General features: G+C 53.1%; 1 protein-coding gene across 3 annotated transcripts in view; it reads left to right on the forward strand.

Moving 5' to 3' along the window:
* GRIK5 (glutamate ionotropic receptor kainate type subunit 5) overlaps positions 1-23,368 on the forward strand; it is a 55,067-nt gene that overhangs the window by 28,191 nt on the left and 3,508 nt on the right. For 2 of the 3 annotated variants that reach the window (XM_030299245.1, XM_030299247.1), the window contains 7 exons: positions 7,191-7,307; positions 7,504-7,613; positions 8,234-8,407; positions 18,812-18,977; positions 20,267-20,492; positions 22,282-22,410; positions 22,505-22,626. In XM_030299245.1, the coding sequence (XP_030155105.1) occupies positions 7,191-7,307; positions 7,504-7,613; positions 8,234-8,407; positions 18,812-18,977; positions 20,267-20,492; positions 22,282-22,410; positions 22,505-22,626 (1,044 nt within the window). The remainder of the gene's footprint in view (positions 1-7,190; positions 7,308-7,503; positions 7,614-8,233; positions 8,408-18,811; positions 18,978-20,266; positions 20,493-22,281; positions 22,411-22,504; positions 22,627-23,368) is intronic. The other variant, XM_030299246.1, reaches the window with a different exon arrangement.

Below are 23,368 nucleotides of genomic sequence, written 5' to 3' on the forward strand. Positions count from 1 at the left end.
AGTTGTGTGCTGGTTCAGCCCGTTTACTAGAAACCCACACGGCTTTTCATTTTGAGGGAGGCCCAGAGCACGCGAAGACCGCTGCAGATGCCAGCTGTGTGCAAGCTGATCTACCACCTGGGCCTGATGACCCAGCAGATCAGGGACGTGCAGAGTGCTGGTGGCAAATAGGGACACTGGCACCTGGAGGTGACTCACGGTGCAGACCTCTGGGGTTTGGGAGCGGGTTGTGCCTTCTTCTGCAGATTAACTGTTCTCCTTTTGAGAAAGTGCTCGTTAGTGGGCCCTCCTCGAGGCTGAACGGTGCGTGACCCTGCGGCCCGAGTGCTCTCGTGACCGGGCTGTCGTCATTTCTGCATCAGTCAGGGTCCTCCCAGGACACAGGTTGTCCCAGAGACTCATTCACTAGGAACCAAGTTGTTAACTAGGTAACTACGAGGGTAAAAGTTGAATTCCAAGGCAGGCCTCAGCAAACTTTTTCCTGTCAAGGGCCAGATAGGAAGTCTTTTTGGCTTTCAGACCATACTGTCACAACTACTCAACTCTTGTGCCAGATGGAAAGCAATCATAGGCAATAAATACCTAAACAGTTGGGCCTGGGAGTGTTCCAATAAAACTTTATTCACAAAATCAGGCAGATGGACCGGACTTGGCCTGAGGGCCGCAGTTTGCACACCCTTGCTCTCCAGGTGTCATGGAGGTTGCAAGGCGGGAAATGGCTGCTTCCCTAGCTCTGAAGGAACTCTTCTGTAGAGAGAAGAACCGAAACTGCTGGAAGCTTAAGAGGCAGGTGCTTGCTGGCTGGCGCTGGCTTCCCCGAATGGGGCTTGGTGAGGCCGGTGAGGCCGGTTCTACAAATGCAGGGAAGCCACAAACTGGATTAAATGCTGCCCTGGGAGGATCCACTGAGAGCAAGCCCAAAGGAGCAGGCAGGTCCCTTCTTCCTCCAGCCTTGCAGCGTCCCGCTATCGCCCCCTATTGGCAGAGTCTGACAGAGAGCTGATGGCAAAACAGAAACAGCTGGGATAGAGGGCTTTTGGGGCTGGGGGACAATCACGAATGCTTTGGTTGGTTGGCCTGTGGGCATTTAGACAGCCCTATCTATCCCATCATTTCTACAGGTGGCTCATCCTTTGGATTTCTCCGGATTTCATTCCAGAGATTAAATGTCAGGGTCCCCTTGTGGAGGAAAATCTTCTTTAGGAAATCAGTGACTGTGCTAGGAAATTGAGGGTGAGGAGGAAGAGGTAGGAAAGGGGCTTCCAAAGGCTCTGAGAGGACCTTAGAAGGAGCTTGCAGTTTAAGGATGGGTCTGTCCTCCAGAGTGAAACCCAGATCTGACCACCTAGCCCCACCCCAAGTATCTCCACGGACTTCCTTAGCCCCCCAAGACACCCACTTCCACTCTCGCCCCTGTGGTCTGTTCTCACGGTGACCAGATCACGTCATCCGCCTGCTCACACCCTTGATGTAACGTCTCTGTTGCCCTTGGAGTAGCGTCCAGCCCCCATCCCATGCCTGCCCGGCCCAGCAGGGCTCTGTTCCCTGCTCTGCTGCATTGCCGGCCCCTCCCAGGGGCTCTGGCCACCCTGGACACTGCAAGTCCCTTCCCATCTCGGGGGCTATATGTGCTTGTCCCTCAGCCTGGAACTCTCTCCCTAGTTCTTCTCGGGCCTCGCCCCACACTTCGTCCACGTTTGTACTCCAGACCTCCCCGCAGTGGGGAGTGCATCCAAACCAGCGTCTCCCAGCAGGCTCGATCACGTTGCCCTGCTTTGTCTTCATAGCACCTGACATTATCGGTTTACATTCACCGCTGGATTCCCAAAGCTGGAATCGTGCTTGGTCGGTGGTGGGTGTTCTGCAGACATTTGTCAAGTAGGCAAATGAATGGATGGACAGACAGAATGGGCAGCGTGGCTGCTGCGGGAGGTACACGGAGCAAGATGGCGGGTGTCTAAGTCTGTGCTCCTGTCACGGGATACCACAGATGGGGTGGCTTGTAAACAACAGACATTTATTTCTGTCAGTTTGGGAGGCTGAGCGGTCCTAGATCAAGGTGCTGGCGGAGTTGATGTCTGGTGAGGGCCCTCTTCCTGGCTCATAGCCATCTTGCGGTGCCTCGTGTGGTGGAAGGGGCGAGGGAGCTCTCTGGATGGAATGGGATAAGGGCACTGACTCCACCCTCGTGCCCCCCTCACCTCCTAAAGGCCCCACCTCCTCACACCATCATGTTAGGGGTTAAGATTTCAACATGCGAATTTGTGGGGGGAACACAAACATTCAGTATATAGCAGGGGGTGAGGCTGGTGAGGTAGTGAGGGGCTGGGTGGGGCAGGGCCTCAGGGGCCCGGGTGAGGAGTTTGGATGGCAGAGGAAGGAGAATGAGAGTTGTTGCTGGGTTTAAGCAGGACTGCTGTGACCAGGCTGTAGTTTCTGGGGTCCCTTGAGCCGTTGGCTGGACTTTCCAGTCCTGAGATGCTGGCATCTGGGCAGGAGGAGGGAAGCGATCCCAGAGGTGTTAGGGGTACAGAATCAGGACAGCTTGGGACAGAAGTGAGGGGTGGGGGGTGTGAAGGGGACCCCAGGCAGAAGCCTGGGACAACGCTGGGGACAGGGTGGGGGCCGAGTTTGCTGTGTGTTCACAAGAAGTTCAAGGACCTGCTCACTCTAGTCATTTGCAAAGCACCCATCTCCCGAGCTCCCTGGGACCAGAGAGGAGTTGCACACCTGGACCCTGTCCTGAGATGCCCCCGGCCATGGAGGGTGGGGACAGCGGACAGGTGACACTCCTCAGAGGGGGACCAGTTCTGAATCCTGGGGTCAGCTACATCCAGGTACTTACCCTTACTATGTCTCTGTTTCTTCAATGGTGGGAAGGACAGGGTCCCTCTGGGGACTATTCTGTGGAGGGGACGCCCCAAAATGGTGGCCATGGGGTACATGCTGTGTAAGTGTGAGCCTTTAGACCCATGTGCGGCTCCATGAAACACGGAAGGAGAGCTATCTCTGCTTGGGAGGCTCTGGGAGGCTCCCTGAGGAGGGGTGACATTCCCAGGCTCTCAGCAGAGGAGACAACGATGCATCCAGCTGGCCCTGCTTTTGCAGGTTTGGTAGCAGAAGCCGAAAAGCAAACAGATCTTTTCCAAACTGAGCTCAATGCTGTGATAGATCAAGGGGGGCCTGGCATGTGGGGAGCCCATAGAAGGTGCCGCAGAGGAGGGAGGGAGCAAGGGGACCCTGTAGGAGTGGGTGGGTCCAGTTCTGCAGGGCAGAGTGGGGTGCCTCGGGCGGAGGAAGTGGTGTATTCAGGGATACAGAGGCCAGAGAGCAGCTGGCGCGAGAGGGAGCCAGAGGCCCAGGGATATGGTGGGAACTTGAGCAGCCCTGGGTGCCGTCCAGAGAGGCGAGGCTTGGCCAAGCTCCAACAGTATTTGTTGGGAAGCTCCGTGTAGGTTGTGCCTAACCAGATAGGCAAGGAGCTTGTAATTTAGTAGGAAAGACAGTCCGTTAATAAGCAAATGGCAGGCTCATCTTCACTAGTGCTAAGCAGGATATAAAGCAGGATATAGAGCGTCCAACTTCCGCTCGGGTCATGATCTCATGGTTCGTGGGTTCAAGTCCCGAGTCAGGCTGTGCGCTGATAGTGCACAGCCTGCTTCAGATCCTCTGTCTCTCTCTGTCCCTTCTCTGTGTGCTCAATCTGTCTTTCTCTCTCTAAAATAAATAAACATTAAAAAAAAAAAAACAACAGGGTAATGGGTAATATGAGAAAGAGGACCCGGGGTGGTGGTGAGTGCGATCTGGATGCCACTATGGGGAGGGCTGAAAGAGTGAGGTATGAACTAAGCCTCGAATATTGAGGAAGAGCTACAGAGCACATGCAAAGGCCCTGAGGAGGGGAATGAAACTGCATTTTGAAGAACAAAAGGCAGCCATTGTAGCTGGAACCGAGTGGGTGAGGCGAAAGGGCATGAGGTGAGGCCAGCATGCAGGTGGGTCTCACATCACCTGGGGCCTCTTGGCTGGAAAAGGGCTTTATTTTAGGTGCAGTGTGAAGCCACCCAAGAGTTTTAAATAGGACTTTCCCTTTGGACTGTGGTATTCTTTTTTCTTTTTTTTTTAATTTGTTGAACATTTATTTATTATTGAGAGACAGAGAGAGATGGAGCATGAGCACGGGAGGGGCAGAGAAGGGGGGAGACACAGAATCGGAATGTGAGCTGTCAGCACAGAGCCCAACGTGGGGCTCGAACTCACAAACCGCAAGATCATGACCTGAGCCGAAGTCAGACGCCTAACCGACGGAGCCACCCAGGCACCCCTTGGACTGTGGTGTTCTGAGTGGTGGCTGGGGGGCTGGTGAGCTGGCTAATGAGGTTGTCAGGAGAGACACATCGATGGTGGGGGCCTGGAGGGGGGGATGGAGAGAAGTGGACAGATCTGAGTTGTGTTTTTTTTTTTTTTTTTTTTTTAATTTTTTTGGGGCGCCTGGGTGGCACAGTCGGTTGGGCGTCCGACTTCAGCCAGGTCACGATCTCGCGGTCCGTGAGTTCGAGCCCCGCGTCAGGCTCTGGGCTGATGGCTCAGAGCCTGGAGCCTGCTTCGGATTCTGTGTCTCCCTCTCTCTCTGCCCCTCCCCCGTTCATGCTCTGTCTCTCTCTGTCCCAAAAATAAATAAACGTTGAAGAAAAAAAAAAAAATTTTTTTTTCAACGTTTATTTACTTTTGGGACAGAGAGAGACAGAGCATGAACGGGGGAGGGGCAGAGAGAGAGGGAGACATGGGACAGAGAGAGACAGAGCATGAACGGGGGAGGGGCAGAGAGAGAGGGAGACACAGAATCCGAAGCAGGCTCCAGGCTCTGAGCCATCAGCCCAGAGCCTGACGCGGGGCTCGAACTCACGGACCGCGAGATCGTGACCTGGCTGAAGTCGGACGCTTAACCGACTGTGCCACCCAGGCACCCCATGAGTTGTGTTTTGCAGCAGAACCACTGCTCTTGCTGCTAGAGGAGATGTGGAGAATTCGGGAAAGGGAAGGAGCAGGTTTGGCCTTGGTGTGAGCCTTAGGTGAGGTCTCCAAGTGGGTGAGGAGGCTAGTGAGCAGAGCAAGGGATGGGACAGAAAGGAGCTGGGAGCCCGTTAGGGAGGAAGTGGGGTCCTGGCACCTGACCCAGGGACCACCAGTGCCCTCCTGAGCCCATCCGAGAAGCCACTGCCTCCTGCCTTCTGAAATGGAGACTTGGGCCCCCCGTGGAGGGCCCTCCCAGGGCACACCTCCCATGGGCACCTGTAAGTAATAGGATTCCTGTGTGAGCTGACGTTGTTCCTGGCAGTTCACATATTAGAAGAATGGCAAGTGCATAAAGAGGGGCAAAATGCTCCTTATTGTCCCCATCGAGGAATTCCCCCAATCCAGCCAGGTTTTGGGCCCCTGCCACACTTTGCCGCCTCTGGATTCTGCTCTGGGGCTGTGCCCTCTCCCTGCCCTCAAGTCACCCTGAGGCTGGTGCCATCTCCCTCCCCGCCCCAGTTCTGTCCAGACCTGTATTACCTCGTGTGTGCCCAGTCTCAGCCCCTCCTGGGTGAGTGTGTGTCTCCTCCTGGGCCAGTCTCCTGGGACCTCTGCTCTTATTTCAGCCCTGCGGGTGGTCTCTGCTTGAATTTGGAGTCAATTCAAAGTTGAGGCCTGGGGGAGAGTCAGTATGCCTGGAAGGGATATCCTGGGAGCCGGGTCCCAATCCCAGGACCAGGAGAGCCGTGTGAGACATCTTGCCCAACCCTCATCCCCATTTTGCAGATGAGCAAACTGAGGCCCCGAGACGTGGAAGCCCCTGCCCGAGGTCACCCAGCGAACTCAGGGCAGAGCCGGGGCTCCCCATTCCCGCACCGGGCCCTTCCCAGCGCCCTGCCTTGCCTGCTCCGTCATGTATGTACGCATGTGAGGGCCGCGTGTGCCAGTGTGTGCCCCGCGCCTCCCGGGGAGGCCCTTCCGCCGTGTGTCTCCGCCCCTCCCCGCACCGTGGACAGGGCATGAGTCTGTCCGCCTGCACCTGTGTGGGTGGTGCGTCCCTGGGTCAGCCTGTGTCTTAGCACGTGTGTGTGGACGTGGTGTGGTGTGCACACGTCAGTGGTGGCAGAGACACGACCGTGCACAGTGCTCACGGGTGCCATGCGTGTGTATGTCTGTGTGGCAGGGAGGGTATGCGGAGCGCTGGGTTTTTCCCCAGTCTTGTGTCCAGCCCACAGCTGAAGGCCGGCCGAGTCCTCTTGAGCTGGAGCAAAGTGAGCCTTTCGGATCAGGGTTTCTGGACGTGCCAGCCAGACCCTAACCCAAACTCTTCTGCGCGTCCCACCCCACCGGCTCCCCACCCTCGCCACCTCAGGCCCGGACCCCTGGCGCCCCTCCCCCACTCGAAACCACGTGCAGCTCCCCCCAAGGTCATTCCCTCCGTGGAGCTGGGCGCTGGTCCTGTGTCTGGGGGGCGCCTTCATGCACACACGTAGGTCGCCAGTGCCTGCCGGTGGCAGGAGAGTAGAGGTCCCACCTCTGCGTTAAGGTCCCCAGCTCCTGCCTTTGCTGACTGGTACCTTTGCCTCTCTGAGACTCAGTTTCTCCATCTCTAAAATGGGGCTAGCAGTGGCCCTCTGGGAGCTGTTGGAAGGAGGATTCGAGGTAATCTATAGAAAGTGTTACCTAGTGTGGAGCCTGGTGCAGAGTCAGCACATAGTACGTGCTCCGAGTTGTTGACTCTGAAGACAGAAGTGGAGACCAAGGCCTGACAAGGGCCCTGAACGGGTCACCATCCGGGCGTCTCAACACCAATGCCAGGCTGTCTCCAGGACCTGGGTGGTGGGGGAGGTGGGAGATATGCGGGTCGGTGGGGGGTGTTGTTAAAGCAAGGCCTTAGCAACGAACGTGACAGGATGGGGAGGGGCGGCTGGGCCGGGAAGGGGCCTCGGGAGCCTCTTCCGGCAGACGTGAGATGACAGGGTTCCAGTTTTGGGCCCAGGGTGCCATTCTGGACCTGGTGTAGGCTCCTGGCCCCTCTGTCTTCATCCTTTCTCTTTGCCGGTCTCTCAGCTCCTGCTGATCTCTCTCTCGAGAGCTCTGTCGGGGCGTTTCTCCCTAACTGCCCGTCTGTCTCCCTGGCCCACCCCTCTGCCCCCGCCCTGCTTCCCCTCCAGCAGAAGGCAGACCTGGCTGTGGCCGCATTCACCATCACAGCCGAGCGGGAGAAGGTCATCGACTTCTCCAAACCCTTCATGACCCTGGGGATCAGCATCCTCTACCGAGTGCACATGGTAGGGCTCCCCTGGAGACGCGGAGGCTGTGGGGCAGGAGCCTGGTGGTGGGCACGACACCTGTGTCCCCAAGGGCAGCGGAGGCTGCGGGCTGGACCTTGATGGGCCACTCGGGCTCACGGGCGCCTGGCGAGGCGGGGGCTGGGGACGCAGCTGAGGCCAGGGCGGCTCCGGGCCTCACTCCCTCCCCCCACAGGGCCGCAAGCCTGGCTACTTCTCCTTCCTGGACCCCTTCTCCCCTGCCGTGTGGCTCTTCATGCTTCTCGCCTACCTGGCCGTCAGCTGCGTCCTGTTCCTGGCCGCCAGGTGAGTCCACTGCCTGCTGCCCGTGAAAAGGAGGTGGGGGGGCGCCTGGGTGGCGCAGTCGGTTAAGCGTCCGACTTCAGCCAGGTCACGATCTCGCGGTCCGTGAGTTCGAGCCCCGCGTCGGGCTCTGGGCTGATGGCTCAGAGCCTGGAGCCTGTTTCCGATTCTGTGTCTCCCTCTCTCTCTGCCCCTCCCCCATTCATGCTCTGTCTCTCTCTGTCCAAAAATAAATAAACGTTGAAAAAATTTAAAAAAAAAAGAAAAGGAGGTGGGGAAGAGGCGTGGGCTGGGGCCTCCGTGACTGACCTGCACGTTCTGTCTGGGCCTCTCCCCTCCCCCCCACTTCCATTTTCTCTCTCTCTCTCTCTCTCTCCCTCTGTGTCTCTCTATACATCTCTTTCTGCCTTTTCTCTGTGTGTCTCTCTCTGTGTTTCTTTCTTCCTCTTCCCTCTGTGTGTATCTCTTTCTGTTTCTCTCTGCCTCTCTTTTCCCTCCTTTTTCTCACTGCCTCCCCCCCCCCATCTCTTCACATCATGGTGTCTTTGTCGCTTTCCTCTGTTTCTCTCCTTTTTTTCTCTACCTTGGCTCCATCCACCCCTCGCCCCCGTGTCTCTTCACAGGCTGAGCCCCTACGAGTGGTATAACCCACACCCGTGCCTGCGGGCACGCCCCCACATCCTGGAGAACCAGTACACGTTGGGCAACAGCCTCTGGTTCCCTGTAGGGGGCTTCATGCAACAAGGCTCGGAGATCATGCCCCGGGCGCTGTCCACACGCTGCGTCAGCGGAGTCTGGTAAGAGGCCTTCTGTCTGTCCCAACCTGGGTGGGGAGGGCCCCTTCCAAGCCTGGGAGGATTCTGGTCCCCTTCCGGCAACTGTGTGGCGGGGAATGGGGTGGAGAGAGCTGAGCCCCAGCTCTGCCCGCTACTAGCCGTATGACCTTGCGTAGGCCACATCTTCTCTCCATGCCTCAGTCTCCTCATCTGAAAACTGGGGATAAAAATCCCCACGCCGCAGGATTCGGTTGGGCTGTTGCAGAAAAGTACTTCTTCTGACGTGAGAATTATAACTGGAACAGCATACGCGTGGCTATTGCTGACTCGTACACGCGCAGGCAGTCACAGAGACTTGGGGCAGCCTGCACGGTCCAGGGACACATACTCCTTGGGGAGTCCCTTGGGGACCCCAGTAACCTGGACAGAGCCTATTTAGCCCCCATCACAAGCTCCAAGAAGTCACATGTCAGAGACCAGACACTGTCAACCTGTGTCTGGACCACGGTTTTTTAAATGTCTGTTTATTTTTGAAAGAGAGAGAGAGCCGGGGAGGGGCAGAAAGAGAGAGGGAGACACAGAATCCGAAGCAGGCTCCAGGCTCCGAGCTGTCAGCACAGAGCCTGACACGGGGCTTGAACTCACAAGCTCATGACCTGAGCTGAAGTTGGACATTTAACTGACTGAGCCACCCAGGTTTTTTAAACATTTGAATTAGTTAGCAACATTTTAAAATTGGGCAAATCCACTCACAAATCCAGACTTCTCACTCTTCTTGAAAATTCAGGAGCACCGGATAGGCCAGCATCTTCCTGGTCTTACGCATGAGAGGGCTGAGACCGCGTACTCTTCCCGAGGCAGGGCCAGGCCGAGCGGGCTCTCTCCCCGGGGCCACTCACCCCGGTGCCACCTGAGCCCAGCCTCCTCCCCAGGCCCTTCTGGAAGAGCGTTTCTTCCTCCCCTCCTCCCTGTCAGTTAGAATTCACGCATCGACAGTCATTCACCAGATGCTTCTCAGGCCCCTCCTTGTGCCAGGCACTCAGGTGAAGAATCCGGCCTCGAGAGGCAGAGGAACCCAGAATAAATAGCTAAGCAAATAAACAGACACAGGAACGTCCCATTTTGTTCCAGGAACAAGTGAATCCCAAAGACATTGTCTCATTCAAAACTTGTTCCCGACTAACCTTTAATGGGTGCAGGTTTTTCTGTCCCAACTGAGTGGGACGAACTACCACAGAGCAAGTTGTCGGCAGTTCGCTTGGCCCACTGTCTTTGACCCTTTTGGGTCTCGATGACATTTTTTGGGAATGGCATCATTTCAAGTGTTACATACCCTGTATTAGTTTCCGATCGCTGCTGCAACAGGTTACACAGGCTTAGTGGCTTCAAACAACATAAACCCATAAACATCATATGGGTCTGGAGGTGAGAAAGCGGAAATCTCACTGGGCTAAAGTCCAGGTTTTGGCAGGGCTGGGTCCTTCTGGAGGCCCAGGGCAGAATCCATTTCTTTGCCTGTTTCAGCTTTTAGAAGCCACCTGTACTCCTTGGCTTGTGAGCATTGCATCCTCGTATCTTCTCTGTGGCTCTAACCTCCTTCTTCCACTTATAAGAACTCTTGTGATACCACTGGGCCCACCCAGATAATCCAGGATAATCTCCCCCAACTCACATTCCTTAACTTGATCATTTCTGCAAAGATCTTTTTACCCTATAAGGGGACAATACCTCATGAGTTCCAGGGCTTAGGATGTAGACATCTCTGGGGGCGGGGCAAGAGGAGGAGCTTTCTTCTGCCTCCCACATACCCCACCTGCAACCTACCGACATTGTCAATGTCACACACGTGTCAACATGCATGCAAACTACTAAATGAAACAAACAGGGTACCGTGAGAGAGAACAGCAGGGAATGGGGTCACTCCGGGAAGCCCCTTTGAGGAGGGGACACCTAGGCTGAGTCCTAAAGGCTAAAACAGAGGTGTCCACGCCCAGGAGAGGGAGGAACATTCCAGACAGCCCAGAGACCTGATGTGACAGAGACGGCCACATCCTCAGGCCAGGTGGCGGACCGGTGACCTCCTCTCTGCAGGCCCTCCCTTCTGCTCCTGGGTCAGGGACCTCTTCAGCTGGGCGTTCTCCGCCTGTACCCATCACCGTCACCCTGGAAGCTCCCAGTCACGCCCCCTCTCACTGGAGACTTTGACCCCAAGCTCACTCTCGTCTTCACTCTCAGCCCTCCCACACATTCGCTCGGTGAGTGGATGTTTCAACAGATGTTTGTTAGTTTTCAAATGTGACCCCAGCACAGTGACTCGGCAGTCCGGGGCCAGTATCCTAGGGGACTTGGTTGCCGGAGGGCCCTGAACCCACCTCCTGAGCCCCTCATCTTCAGTGTGCATTGGGGTCCCAGCCTCCTACAGCCACACCCAAGGCCTTGTCATCATTCAGGACAGCTCTGCCTCAATTAATTAATTATTTTATTAATTTATTTATTATTAATTTTATTTTATTAATATTTTTAATATTATATTATAATTATATATATAATTATATATAATTGTATATTATATTGTTAATAATTTATTTATTATTAATTATTTAATTATTTTGAGAGAGAGTGTGAGTGGGGGAAGGGCAGAGAGAGAGGGGGGACAGAAGATACAGAGTGGGCTCCACAATGACCGCGCAGAGCCCGATGTGGGGCTCGAACTACAAGGTCATGACCTGAGCCAAAGTCAGACACTCAAATGACTGAGCCACCCAGGCGCCCTTCAAAATCCATGTTTTTGAGGTTATACCTGACCTCAGCCCCATCCTCTCGGGCTCCCCCTTGGTCACTCTCGCAAAGTGGTCCTTGGGGCTCCCTCTTTCCTGTTCCCTGAACCCTGCGTACTTTCAGGTCCATCCACCTCAGGTAGGCTCCTAGGCCATGTCTTCAGCCACTCATTTGCTGTTTTCCTCAACTCCTCCTCAAGGCGTCCTGTCCTCAGAGTCCTCCTGGCAACCTCAGATCTAGCCAGCAGCTTGGCTCTCCCTCCCCTGGCCCCACCAGGGTCACATAGGACCCCCTTACTGACGCATCCAGTACGTGCATATAGGCCACCCTCCTTCTAGAAACTCCTTGCTTCCAGGCTGTGGTGGCCCTCTGGTTCCCTCCTCCCGCTTTGGATCCTCTGTTTCATTTCGCAGGGGCCAGGGGCGGGGCGGTGGTGACCACCCTCGCCGTCTCTCACAAGGAGCTCCTCATTCCACACCAGTGACGTGACAGTACCTGCAGCCCCAGCGCCCTCATTTTACCACAAACATTTTGTAACATTTGCTTTCCTACCCTGATGAAATTCAAGGGTAATATATCTCCTTACACACCTACGTACACATGTGATTTGAAACAAATCGGTAATACGCGCCCTAATTGCAATACGAAGGGGGGAAAGGGGAGTGATCTATGATAGAGTAATAGGATAGTGATGCATAAATGCTTGGGCGGGGCTGTGCTAGAAGACAGAACGCGGGAGTCAGGTGGCTGCATTCGCTTGTAATGGGTACATTGGAAATTACGAGAAGGGAGACCATTTAATAGAATCATGTGGACACCTGAGACTTGACGATTTGAGCTATTCGGTAAATGAGTGTGTTTGCACAAACACAAATCACCATGCACGTGGCGATTTACTAACACAACCGTTCCAAGAGTCTTGATTCGGTGACTCAGATACCGTGAGCAGGGCTGCTGTGTCAGAGGCCTGAGCTCCAAACCGGTGAGGGGTTCTTGGCAAACTTTCAAACACAAGAACATCTGGTTGTTCCTCAATCTGAACAATGCATGCGTTTCTAGAAATTTCGGTTTCTGTTATAACCATGCAGACATTTTTTTGGCTTTTGTCTACCAAGGAGTGAGGGGCAGAGAGTCGGGTACTGGATTTTCCCTGTTGTTTAGACTGGACTGCATTGCTGGACACCTGCCCCCACCCAACAACACCAGGAGCCACTAGGGTGCCCAACACCTAACCACGCGTCTTCCTCAGACGCCTCCCAGGGGGCTCTCCACTCTGTACGCTCCGAGTCCTTCTCATCCAGCCCTGGTTCCCCTTGCATTTTGTAACTGATGCTTACCAAGTCCTCACCTCCAGACCCTCCCCATGTGTGCTCTACAGGCATCCCCAAAATAGCTTGTCCAAAATGGAGTGCACATCCTTGCTTCCAATTCAGGCTCCCCATCTGTGTCCCCCTGCTCTGTCCCAGTGAGCGCCCCCCCCCCCGCCCCTGCCCAGTCATTATCACCAGTCAGCCACGCTGTATCCTTGGGGTCAAGGTGGTACCTGCTATGTATTAGGCACTGAACAGTTTTGTCTTGAGTGAATGACATTGGCCCTTGCAGTGGGTTTGAAGGGACTTGGTTTCTGGAGAGTTGTGTCAGACCCTGGGTCTTTGCATGTCGGGTTTTGATTTTCTTTTGCGGGAGGCTGTATTATTCATCCCTCTGTCCTCTATTCCACCCCCACCCCAGGGCCTAGCACAGCGCTGTACGTGTGTGCTCAGCAGAGGTTAGCTGCTGTGTTTGTTACTATCTGCTGGAGGGGGTGAGTGGGTCTGGGAGGCTCTCCCAGCCTCTGCCTGTCTTCATGGCCCACAGATCTGGACTATCTGCAGGGAGCCCGGCCACGCCCACCTGCCAGGCAGGAGGCCAGAAAGGGTCAGGGTAAGACAAGTGCTTGCTCTTGGGCTCCATAGCAAGGCCAGTGGGTGCCTCTTCTCCCAAGTCACCAAGATAGTGAGCGCACACACGCACGGTGCTCCTTCTGTGTCAGATGTGGCTCGCTCTTCCCACAGCCCTGTGAGGGGCAGCCTGTGACTGTCTTAGCTCACAGGTGAGTCCAAAGTCACACGGCCAGGCAGTGATAGACCCAGGATTTGGGGATTTTCCAGAGATCTTTCTGTTATTGATTTCTTGTTCAGTTCCGTTGTGGTCAGAATATTCTCTGTAGGATTTTCATCCTTTGAAATTTATTGAGACTTGTTTCATGGCTCAGCATATGGTCTATCCTGGTAAGTGTTCTGTGTGCATTTGCATAGAACGTGCTGTCAGTGGGCGCAGTGTGCTATAAATGGCAATTAGGGCCAGTAGGTTGATAGCGTTGTTCAAGGCTTCTATATCCATACCGATTTTCTGTCTGCCTGTTCTATCAATTATTGAGAGAGGGGTGTTGCAATCTCCACCTGTAATTGTGGAGAAATCGTGTCTATTTCTCTTTTCAGTTCTAACAGTTTTTGCTTCATGAATGTTGAAGCTCTGTAATTAGGTACATAAATGTTTAGGATTGTTATGTTGTCTTGATTAATTGATCCCTTTGTCATTGTATAATGCCCCCTCTTTATTCCTGGTAATATGCCTGCTGTGAAGTTACCTGTATTTGATATTAACATAGCTACCCCAGCTTCTTCGTGCTTAGTGTTGGTGTAGCATGTCTTTTCCCATCCCTTCACTTCCAACCTACCTGGATCATTTTATGTATGTATGTATGTATGTATGTATGTATGTATGTATGTATATTTTTTAGGGGGAGAGAGAGAGGGCACATGAGTGGGGGAGGGGGAGAGGGAAAGTGAGAGAATTCTAAGCAGGCTCTGCACTGTCATTACAGAGCCTAATGCAGGGCTCAAACCCACAAACCATGAGATCATGACCTGAGCTGAAATCAAGAGTCAGACTCTTCACTGACTGAGCCACCCAGATGCCCCAGATCATTATATTTAAAGTGGTTTCTTTTGTTTGTTTGTTTAGTTTATTTATATTTGAGAGAGAGTGAGCCAGCGTGCCTGGGTGCACACAGCAGAGGAGGGGCAGAGAGAGAGAGAGAGAGAGACAGAGAGAGAGAGAAAATCCCAAGCAGGCTCCACACTTAGCACAAAGCCCAATGAGAGGCTTAATCCCACGAACCACAATATCATGATCTGAGCTGAAATCAAGAGTCAGATGGGGCTCCGGGGAGGCTCAGTCGGTTAAGCATCCGACTTCGGCTCAGGTCATGATCTCACAGTTTGTGGGTTCGAGCCCCTCTGAGCTGTTTGCACAGAGCCTGGAGCCTGCTTCGGACTCTGTGTCTCCTCTCTCTGCCCCTCCCATGGTCATGCTCTGTCTCTCAATAATAAATAAATGTTAAAAAAAAAAAAAAGAGCCAGACGCTTATCCCACTGAACCACCCAGGCACCCCTAAAGTGAGTTTCTTATAGGCAGCATGTACTTAGGTCTTGGAGCAGGGGTTGGCAAACTTTGTCAGTATTGGGCCAAATAATATATAGTTTAGGCTTTGTTGGCCATCCGGTCTCTGTCACAACTAATCAGCTCTGACTGTATTGTGAAAGCAGCCATAGACGATACATAAATGAATGAGTGTGGCTGTGTTCCAGTAAAACTTTATTTATGGACATTGACACTGAAAATAGAATTTTATATGTCACGTGTCTTGAAGTAATACTCTTCAATTTCTTTTTAAACATTTAAAAATGTGAAAACCATTCTTAGCCTGCGGGCTGGACAAAAGCCGATAGCAAGACAGATTTGGCCTGTGGGCCATCGTTTGCCAGCCCTTGGTTGGGACCATTTACCTTTAACGTAATGACTGTGATGGTTGGGTTTGAATCTGCCAACTTGCTATTTACTTGTAATTTGTTCCGTCTCTTTTGATTCCTTTTTCCCTCTTTTCCTACCTTCTTTTGGATTTATTGAGATATTTAGGATTCTGTTTCATGTCTACCATTGAAGCATACTTCAATAGCATACTTCTTTTTAAATTTTTCTTAGTAGCTGCTTTGGGTTTACGATATGCATCTTTAATTGATTACAAAATACTTTCAAGTAACATTGTACGACTTCACATAAGATGGAGATCCTTATGACAGTATGCTCCCATCTCTCCTCCTATCCTTTGAGCTATTCTTGTCATATAGATTACTTCTACTTGTCTTACGAGCCCCATAATATATTAGGAGTGTATGTGTGTGTGTGTTTGCTTAAACAGTAAATGTCTTTTTTTTTATGTTTATTTATTTATTTAAAAAATTGTTAACTTTTATTCATTTTTGAGAGACACAGAGAGACAGAGCATGAGCAGGAGAGGGGCAGAGAGAGAGGGAGACACAGAATCCGAAGCAGGCTCCAGGCTCTGAGCTGTCAGCACAGAGCCCGATGTGGGGCTCAAACTCACAAACTGCGAGATCATGACCTGAGTTGAAGTTGGAGACCTAACTGAGCTACCTGGGCACCCCTGGAACTTGCAAGTCTTGATTTCGGGTTTGTGAGTTTGAGCCCCACATTGGGTGTAGAGATTACTTAAAAATAAAATCTTTGGGGCGCCTGGGTGGCGCAGTCGGTTAAGCGTCCGACTTCAGCCAGGTCACGATCTCGCGGTCCGTGAGTTCGAGCCCCGCGTCGGGCTCTGGGCTGATGGCTCAGAGCCTGGAGCCTGTTTCCGATTCTGTGTCTCCCTCTCTCTCTGCCCCTCCCCCGTTCATGCTCTGTCTCTCTCTGTCCCAAAAATAAATAAACGTTGAAAAAAAAAATTTAAAAAAAAAAAAAAAATAAAAAATAAAATAAAATCTTTAAAAAAATAAAGAGGGGGTGCCTGGGTGGCTCAGTCAGTTAAGCGTCTGACTTAGGCTCAGGTCATGATCTCATGGTTCGTGGACTTGATCCCCATGTCAGGTTCTGTGCTGACAGCTCAGAGCCTGGAGCCTGCTTCGGATTCTATGTCTCCCTCTCTCTCCGCCTCTCCCCTGCTCACAATCTGTCTCTTTCTCTCTCAAAAGTAGATAAACATTTAAAATTTTTTAAATAAAAAAAAATACCAGATATACAAAGGTACAGGAAACTGTGAGAGAGAAGTCACTCATTTGAAACAGACCCAGAATTGGCAGAATGATGGAACTAGCAGATGAGGGTATTAAAGAGCTGTTATAGGTATATTCAGAATGCTCAAGGATATAAAGAAAAACCTGAGTGTAATGCAGAGAGAAATATAAAAAAGGAGCAAGTGGAACTTGTAGAGATGAAATATACAACATTTGAATGGGAAATTTTACTGGAATGGTTTATACAGATCAGACACTGCAGCAGAAGAGAAAAGAGAATTGGAAGACAGCAATAGAATAGAATAGACAGAATAGAATCCAAATGGAATTCACAGTGGGAAAAATGACTGACAATGGGGCACAAAGTCTAAGTGGCCTGAGGAATAAAATAGCAAGTGGTCTTACATAAGTGATTGAAGTTCCATAAGGAGAGGAGAAAAAGGGAGTAACAGGAAAAAAAAAATATTTGAAGAAGTAATGGTGAAAACTTTTTCAAATTTGATGAGAATTATAAACTTGCAGATCTAAGAAACTCTATAAAACCCATGTAGGATAAACACACATACACACAAAGCACTTCAAGGCGCATTATAATCAACTGCTGAAAACCCGTGATAAAGAGAGAGTCTTAATGCAGCCAGAAGGCGGGGGGGGGGGGGGGGTGCGGATGACACATGCAAGAATCAAATAACAGTGACAACAGACTTCTTGTCAGAGAGTATGCAAGCCAGGAGACAATGCACAAATGTGCTGAAAGGGAAAAACAACCTGTCAATCTAGTATTCTATATCCATCAAAAAGATCCTTCGAAGATCCACTAACAAATGTTTCATACAAACAAAAGCTGGGAGAATTAATTGCCAGCAGGCCTGCGCTTCAAGAAATGTTATTTTGGGGACGGGGGTGCCTGGATGGCTCAGTCAGAAGAGTGTGCAACTCTTGATCTTGGGTTGTGAGTTCGAGCCCCACGTTGGGTATGGAAATTACTTAAAAATAAAATCTTTCTGGGGCGCCTGCATGGGTCAGTCAGTTAAGCTTCCTACTTCGGCTCAGGTCATGATCTCATGGTTGGTGAGTTCGAGCCCCTGTCGGGCTCTGTGCTGACAGCTCAGAGCCTGGAGCCTGCTTCGGATTCAGTGTCTGCTTCTCTCTTTGCCCCTCCCCACTCACACTCTGTCTCTGTCTCTCAAAAAATAAATAAATGTTTAAAATTTTTTTAAATGAAAATGAAATCTTTTTTAAAAGCAAAGGAAAAGTTATGGGAAGTTCTTCAGGTAAAATTTCTTCCATCTAATGCTAGATGGAAACTTGGATGCACATGGAGCAACAAAGAATACCAGAAATAGTAGATGTGTGGGTAAATATAAAAGACATATTCCTCATTTTAAAAATCTCTTCATTAAAAAAATTTTTTTACGTTTATTTATTTTTGAGAGAGACAGAGTGTGAGTGGGGGAGGGGCAGAAAGAGAGGGAGACACAGAATCCCAAGCAGACTCCAGGCTCTGAGCTGTCAGCACAAAGCCCCACCCAGGGCTCGAGCTCACAAACCGTGAGATCATGACCTGAGCCGAAGTCAGTTGCTTAATCGACTGAGCCACCCAGGCACCCCTATCTGGTAATTTTTTATTGGATAACAGACATTTTGAATTTTACATTGTTTTACGTTGTTGAATGTATTACTTTAAAGAGTCTTGGACGTTCTCTGGCGGGCAGTTAAATTCCTTGTGGATAATTTTGATCCTTTCCAGGCCTGTTTTTTAAAGCTGTTAGAGATCTGGCATAGTCTTTATTCTAGGGCTGACTTAACTCTGTTTGTAATATGTTGTCCTTTGGGGTCTCTACTGAATGTCTCATCTGTTCGGTCAGATCTCGCTCCTCAGGCTGGAGAGATCTCAAAAGGTTCCCAGCCCTGTGCAAACCCTGGGAATTGTTCTGTCTTTGAAAGCGGTTCTTCTCTGGCCCCTTAGAGTTCCACCCTATCTGTACACAGATTGATATTCAGCCAAAGACTCAAGGGGACTCTGTGCACATTTCTGGAATCCTTTCTCTCTGTGCAGCTCCCTCTTCTTAGGTTCCCTGTCCCACAAATTTTAGCCATCTTGGCCTCTCTGGTCTCCACCTCTGCAACTCATGAGATTGCCAGACTGTTTGGGTTTCCCTTTCTGGCACCTCACTCTATAAACTAAATTCAGCCAGACAGCCTGGGCAACGATAAGTCTCACTTCGTTGCTTTTTTTTCCTCAGGGATTACAGTCCTGTGATGCCTATTGTCCTACGTCTTTAAATAGTTTTCTATATTCTGTCTAATTTTCTAGTTGTTGATGGTGGGAGGGTATTTTCAGGATATCTTATTCTCTTAGATCTGAAAGTGGAAATCTCTGGAAGCAGTATTAAACCCAGGGAGTCTGGCTCTAGAATCGGTGCTTCCAGCCTTCCCACTAGTCAGCAGTCACTGAGCCTTCTAGATGCTGAGGTCATTAAGAGTGGCACCACCAACAGGGTGCATGGCCACAGTGGGAGGGTGGCCGGGGGCGAGGGCCTCCAGACTGTAGCTCGCTCCTTCTCCCCCTCAGGTGGGCCTTCACCTTGATCATCATCTCTTCCTACACGGCCAACCTGGCTGCCTTCCTCACCGTGCAGCGCATGGAGGTGCCCGTGGAGTCAGCTGATGACCTGGCAGACCAGACCAACATTGAGTATGGCACCATCCATGCTGGCTCCACCATGACCTTCTTTCAGGTGGGGGCCTTTGAAGTTGCCCGGGCTTGGTGTTGGTATCCCCATCGTGCATAGCTGCCCAGGGTGGGGCTGGGCAGGGCCTCCTGGGTCAGAGGGATTGATTGTCATGACAGTCAGGGAAGCTGAGAAGCAGAAGACACACTTGTGGGGTCACAGGGAGTGTTGCTGTCTGGCTGGAGAAACTGGACTTTCCCCCCAGGGAACAGAAGGGAGGCAGATACGGGAGCTAATGTTGTATCAGTGCTAGATGGGCCAAATGGGGTCATGGAGGCTGCTAGAAGGGTCAGGCCTGGGGAAATGGGCCAGCAGAGAGGAAGGCAAGGCCCTTCAAGATGAAAGGTGTGCGTCCCTGTGTATTATGGGGTGGTGGGAAAGAATCAAAGGAAAGCAAGCCCGGCAAGGAGGCTTGAGTGACCGTAGAGGCCCTAAATGCCAAGATAGGGCTGAGATTAGGACCTGGAAGTGGGGAGGTGGGAATAGTTACTGGGCAGGGGTGACCTGTTTAGAGCTGAAAGTTCCCTCTGGGGCAAACAGGGGTAGACTAATGGTCTGAGGGAGGCTGGAGCTGGGCAGGGGCCACTGGTTGAAGCATGAAGGAGAGGAGGTCTCACTGGTGGGTCGTGGGACCAGTTTGCAGCTGGGAAAAATAGAAAAGTAGGTTTGGGAGGTGGCTGAGCCCTGGGGAGGGGCCTGTGGGGCACACAGGAAGAGCAGCGTCTGAACATCAGATCAGAGAAGGAAGGCGTGTGTCAGGAGTAGTGACGGGGGTGGTCATCCCCAGCTTGGCCTCCACAGGCCTCTCCCTCGGGGCTCTAACTGGGGCAGAGTGGGGCATTCGCCAGAAGGTTCCTGCAGGGCCTAAAGGAAGTAAATGGTCCTATTTGGCATGCTGCAGGTCTCCCCGACCCAGGCTGGGCGCTGGGTAAATTTGCGGTTGAGCTTCTGTGCATTAGGCCTGGGAGCGCTCGGAAGACAGGGCTGGGTGTCAGGCTGAGCCAGGCCCAGGGGTGGAAGAGAGAAGAGGGGCTAAAGAATAGACCATGGCTCCTTCTTCCCAAGCCTTCTGTCCTCAGGGCCCTCGCTGGCCTGGTGGGCGTGCAGATGGCTTGGACCTGACCTTGCGCAATCTGTCTTGTCCCTCTCCTCTGACTTTGGCTCTTCCTGCCTTCCTCTGGTCTCCTCACTCTTTCCAGTTGAGAGAGACTTCCTGGAGGGCAGGGGACAGGGTTCAGGGGAAATGCAGGGGGTGGAAAGGCCCTCACCTGACTTCCCCGTGTCCCCCCCCCCAGAACTCACGGTACCAGACGTACCAGCGTATGTGGAACTACATGCAGTCGAAGCAGCCCAGTGTGTTTGTCAAGAGCACGGAAGAAGGCATCGCGCGTGTTCTCAACTCCCGCTACGCCTTCCTGCTCGAGTCCACCATGAACGAGTACCACCGGCGTCTCAACTGCAACCTCACCCAGATCGGGGGCCTCCTCGACACCAAGGGCTACGGCATCGGCATGCCACTGGGTATGGCAGCCTTGGGGCTGGGGAATGTGGAGGGGGCCCTGGGTATCCGAAACCAAGCCACGTGAGCCGGCCCGGGACTGGGCCAGGCCCTCCCTGTGGCAGGCCGGGTATGTTGTGCGTGGCCTTGGGCGGATGTCACCGCCATTCTGAGCCTCTGCACTCAACCCGCAAACACGGGCCTGGCAGCAGTCAGTTCCAGCCCTCCATGGCTGTTGGGAGAATCCCGTGTGACTGTGCATAGCCCAGTACTTGCAGGCCATGACACTTGCCCCCTTCCCCTTTGGCCCGAGGACCCCTTGAGGGGGAAGACCTGGGTTTATGTACCTTACAGTCTCTGCACGGAGCCCACAGCCCAGCTCAGAGCAGGTGCTCAGAATATAGATGATGGAAGGGACGAGGGCAGGGATGGGTCTGCCTGGGAGACTTGGACATGCTTTTTCAGGGCTCAGTGCTGGAAACCCAGCAATTTTATCACCAAATCTTGACATTTTGACCTTTAAATCCATCTATCTGCTGATGACTGCTGTGTTAGTTATCTATTACTGCGTAACAAATGACCTCCAGTCTTAGCAGCTTCCCTGTGCCAGGGAAGCACGTAGCCCAGTGCTTCGGGGGGACGGGCTCTGGAGTCACACCGACCTGGATTCAAATCCCAGCTCCACACCAGCCCCCCGACTCCGTGCATGACCTTAGGCAGGAATGTCACCTGCCTGGTCCAGAAAATGGGGGTGGTAACACCCGGTAGTACCAGGATCACGAGGGACTTGAATTAATGTCCGTTAACCAAGGGTCTACAAACCCGGCACATCGTAGGGGCTGCTGAATACTAATGACTCCACCTGCCCATGTCCCTAGTTTCTGGCACCTGGGAAATGCTGAAGAGGTGTGGTGACTGAGGAAATGACAGGACGGGACACGTGTGGGGTGTTTGGACGGAAGGATGGTTTGAGGAGAGGATCCGAGGGTAGGGAGGAGAGAGGTGGCTGGAGATTCATTCACTGAGCAGATTGCCTGATGCCCTACTGTGTGTGGCACGCACTGTGCTGGAAGACCACAGCAGGGGGCCGCGAAGCCCCCAGCCTCCTGCCTTCGACCAGGGGCGCAGACGGCAAGGACACAATAAACACGCAGCTTTATAAAGTGATGTCAGGTGGTGATAACCGCTCTGAGGTGAAGTAAGGGGAAGGGAGTGACAGGGAGGGGGTGCTTGGTGCCATTTTAAGTGAAGGTCATTGGAGAAGACCCCTTGAGGAGGCACCATGCGAGCAGAGGCCTGAGTGACAGGAGGGAAGGAACGTTCCAGGCAGAGATCCTGAGGTGGGACTGTGCCTGGAGGACTCGAGGCACAGCTGGGAGGCCGGTGTGGCTGGCACAGAGAGCCTCGGGGGCAGCAGGAGCCTCAGGTGGCGGGGCCAGTGGACCCCAGATCTCGAGGCCGAGGGAAGGACCTGGTGCTCTCTGCGTCGGGAAGCCATTGGAGAATTTTGAGCACGAGAGAGGCGAGCTCTATGACTGTTTCTGAAGTTGTCCCTCTGGCTGGTGGGGGGAGGTGAGGGGCATGGCAGGGAGGGGACGGTGACAAATGTGACATGAGGCCTAGTGGGGGCCCAGCCCAGGGTGGTGGCAGTGGAGGTGGCAAGCAGTGGTCAGACTTGAAGGTAGAGGGGGACGAGCCCCGGGGATGCGGCGGAGGCAGGAGGAAGGGTCGTGGTGAGGGGGCAGTTGGGGGTTGGGCGGGCAGGGCTCCGGGGCCCCGACGGCCAGTCTACCCCTTGTCCGTCCGGTGCAGGCTCCCCGTTCCGGGATGAGATCACCCTGGCCATCCTGCAGCTTCAGGAGAACAACCGGCTGGAGATCCTGAAGCGCAAGTGGTGGGAGGGGGGCCGGTGCCCCAAGGAGGAGGATCATCGAGCTAAAGGTCAGCTCCCCCACACCCCACGCCCATCCCGAAGCCCTCTAAAGCCCCCGTGCCCACGCAGCCCCCACCCTGTGACTTCCCCCTCGACCCCCAGGTCTGGGCATGGAGAACATTGGTGGCATTTTTGTCGTGCTCATCTGTGGCCTCATCATTGCCGTCTTCGTGGCGGTCATGGAATTCATATGGTCCACACGGAGGTCGGCAGAGTCCGAAGAGGTGAGGAGGCTGGCAGAGGGCGTGGGGGAGAAAGGGGGTGTCAGGGGCGGAGGGGCATGGAGACTGTGGCATTGGTAGCCTTCCTGGAGGGGGTCTAGGAGCAGTGAGGGGCCAGGAGCAGGTCACAGAGAGGATCCAAGAGCCCCCAGGGGCAAAGGGGGTCCGAGGAGAGGTGCGTATGGACAGAAGGGAGAGGGAAGCCGGGCGTGAGGAAAGCCAGAGGAGGGAAAGCGGGCATGGGCAGAGGTGAGGATGCAGGGGAAAGAAGGGCTGGGGAGAAGGAGTGGGGAGGGGCAGGGGGTAAAGCAAGGAGAACTGAGAAGTGACAAAAAGGCAGCGGGTGCGGCTGGAAGACAGCGGGCTTGCTGGCTGGTCCCAGCTCCACGGGGCCGGTGCTGCCCAGTGACACTCCTCCATTTCCACTCATGCCCCTTCGCTCCCTCACGGGTCCACCTCCGCCTCTCCAGGCCCCAGCCCCCTCCCCCTCCTCACCTTGGCTGTTGACCTTACTTCCACTTCCCTGAGAAAAGCGGAGGAGTTAGAGGAGAGCATACAGACCTCTCCACATCCAGGCACCTGTCTTTCTCCACTCGCCCTGTCGGTTACTCCGAGGGAATACCCATAATTCCAGCTGAGGCACCCTCCCCTGTGCCCCCATCTCCTCTCTCGCCCCCCCAAGGACATCCCTCAGCGGTTCTTTGCTCCCTCCGCCCACCATCAGTTTCCTCCTCTCTGTTGGATC

The sequence above is a fragment of the Lynx canadensis genome, chromosome E2, assembly GCF_007474595.2.
Source record: "Lynx canadensis isolate LIC74 chromosome E2, mLynCan4.pri.v2, whole genome shotgun sequence".
Classification (NCBI taxonomy): Eukaryota; Metazoa; Chordata; class Mammalia; order Carnivora; family Felidae; genus Lynx; species Lynx canadensis.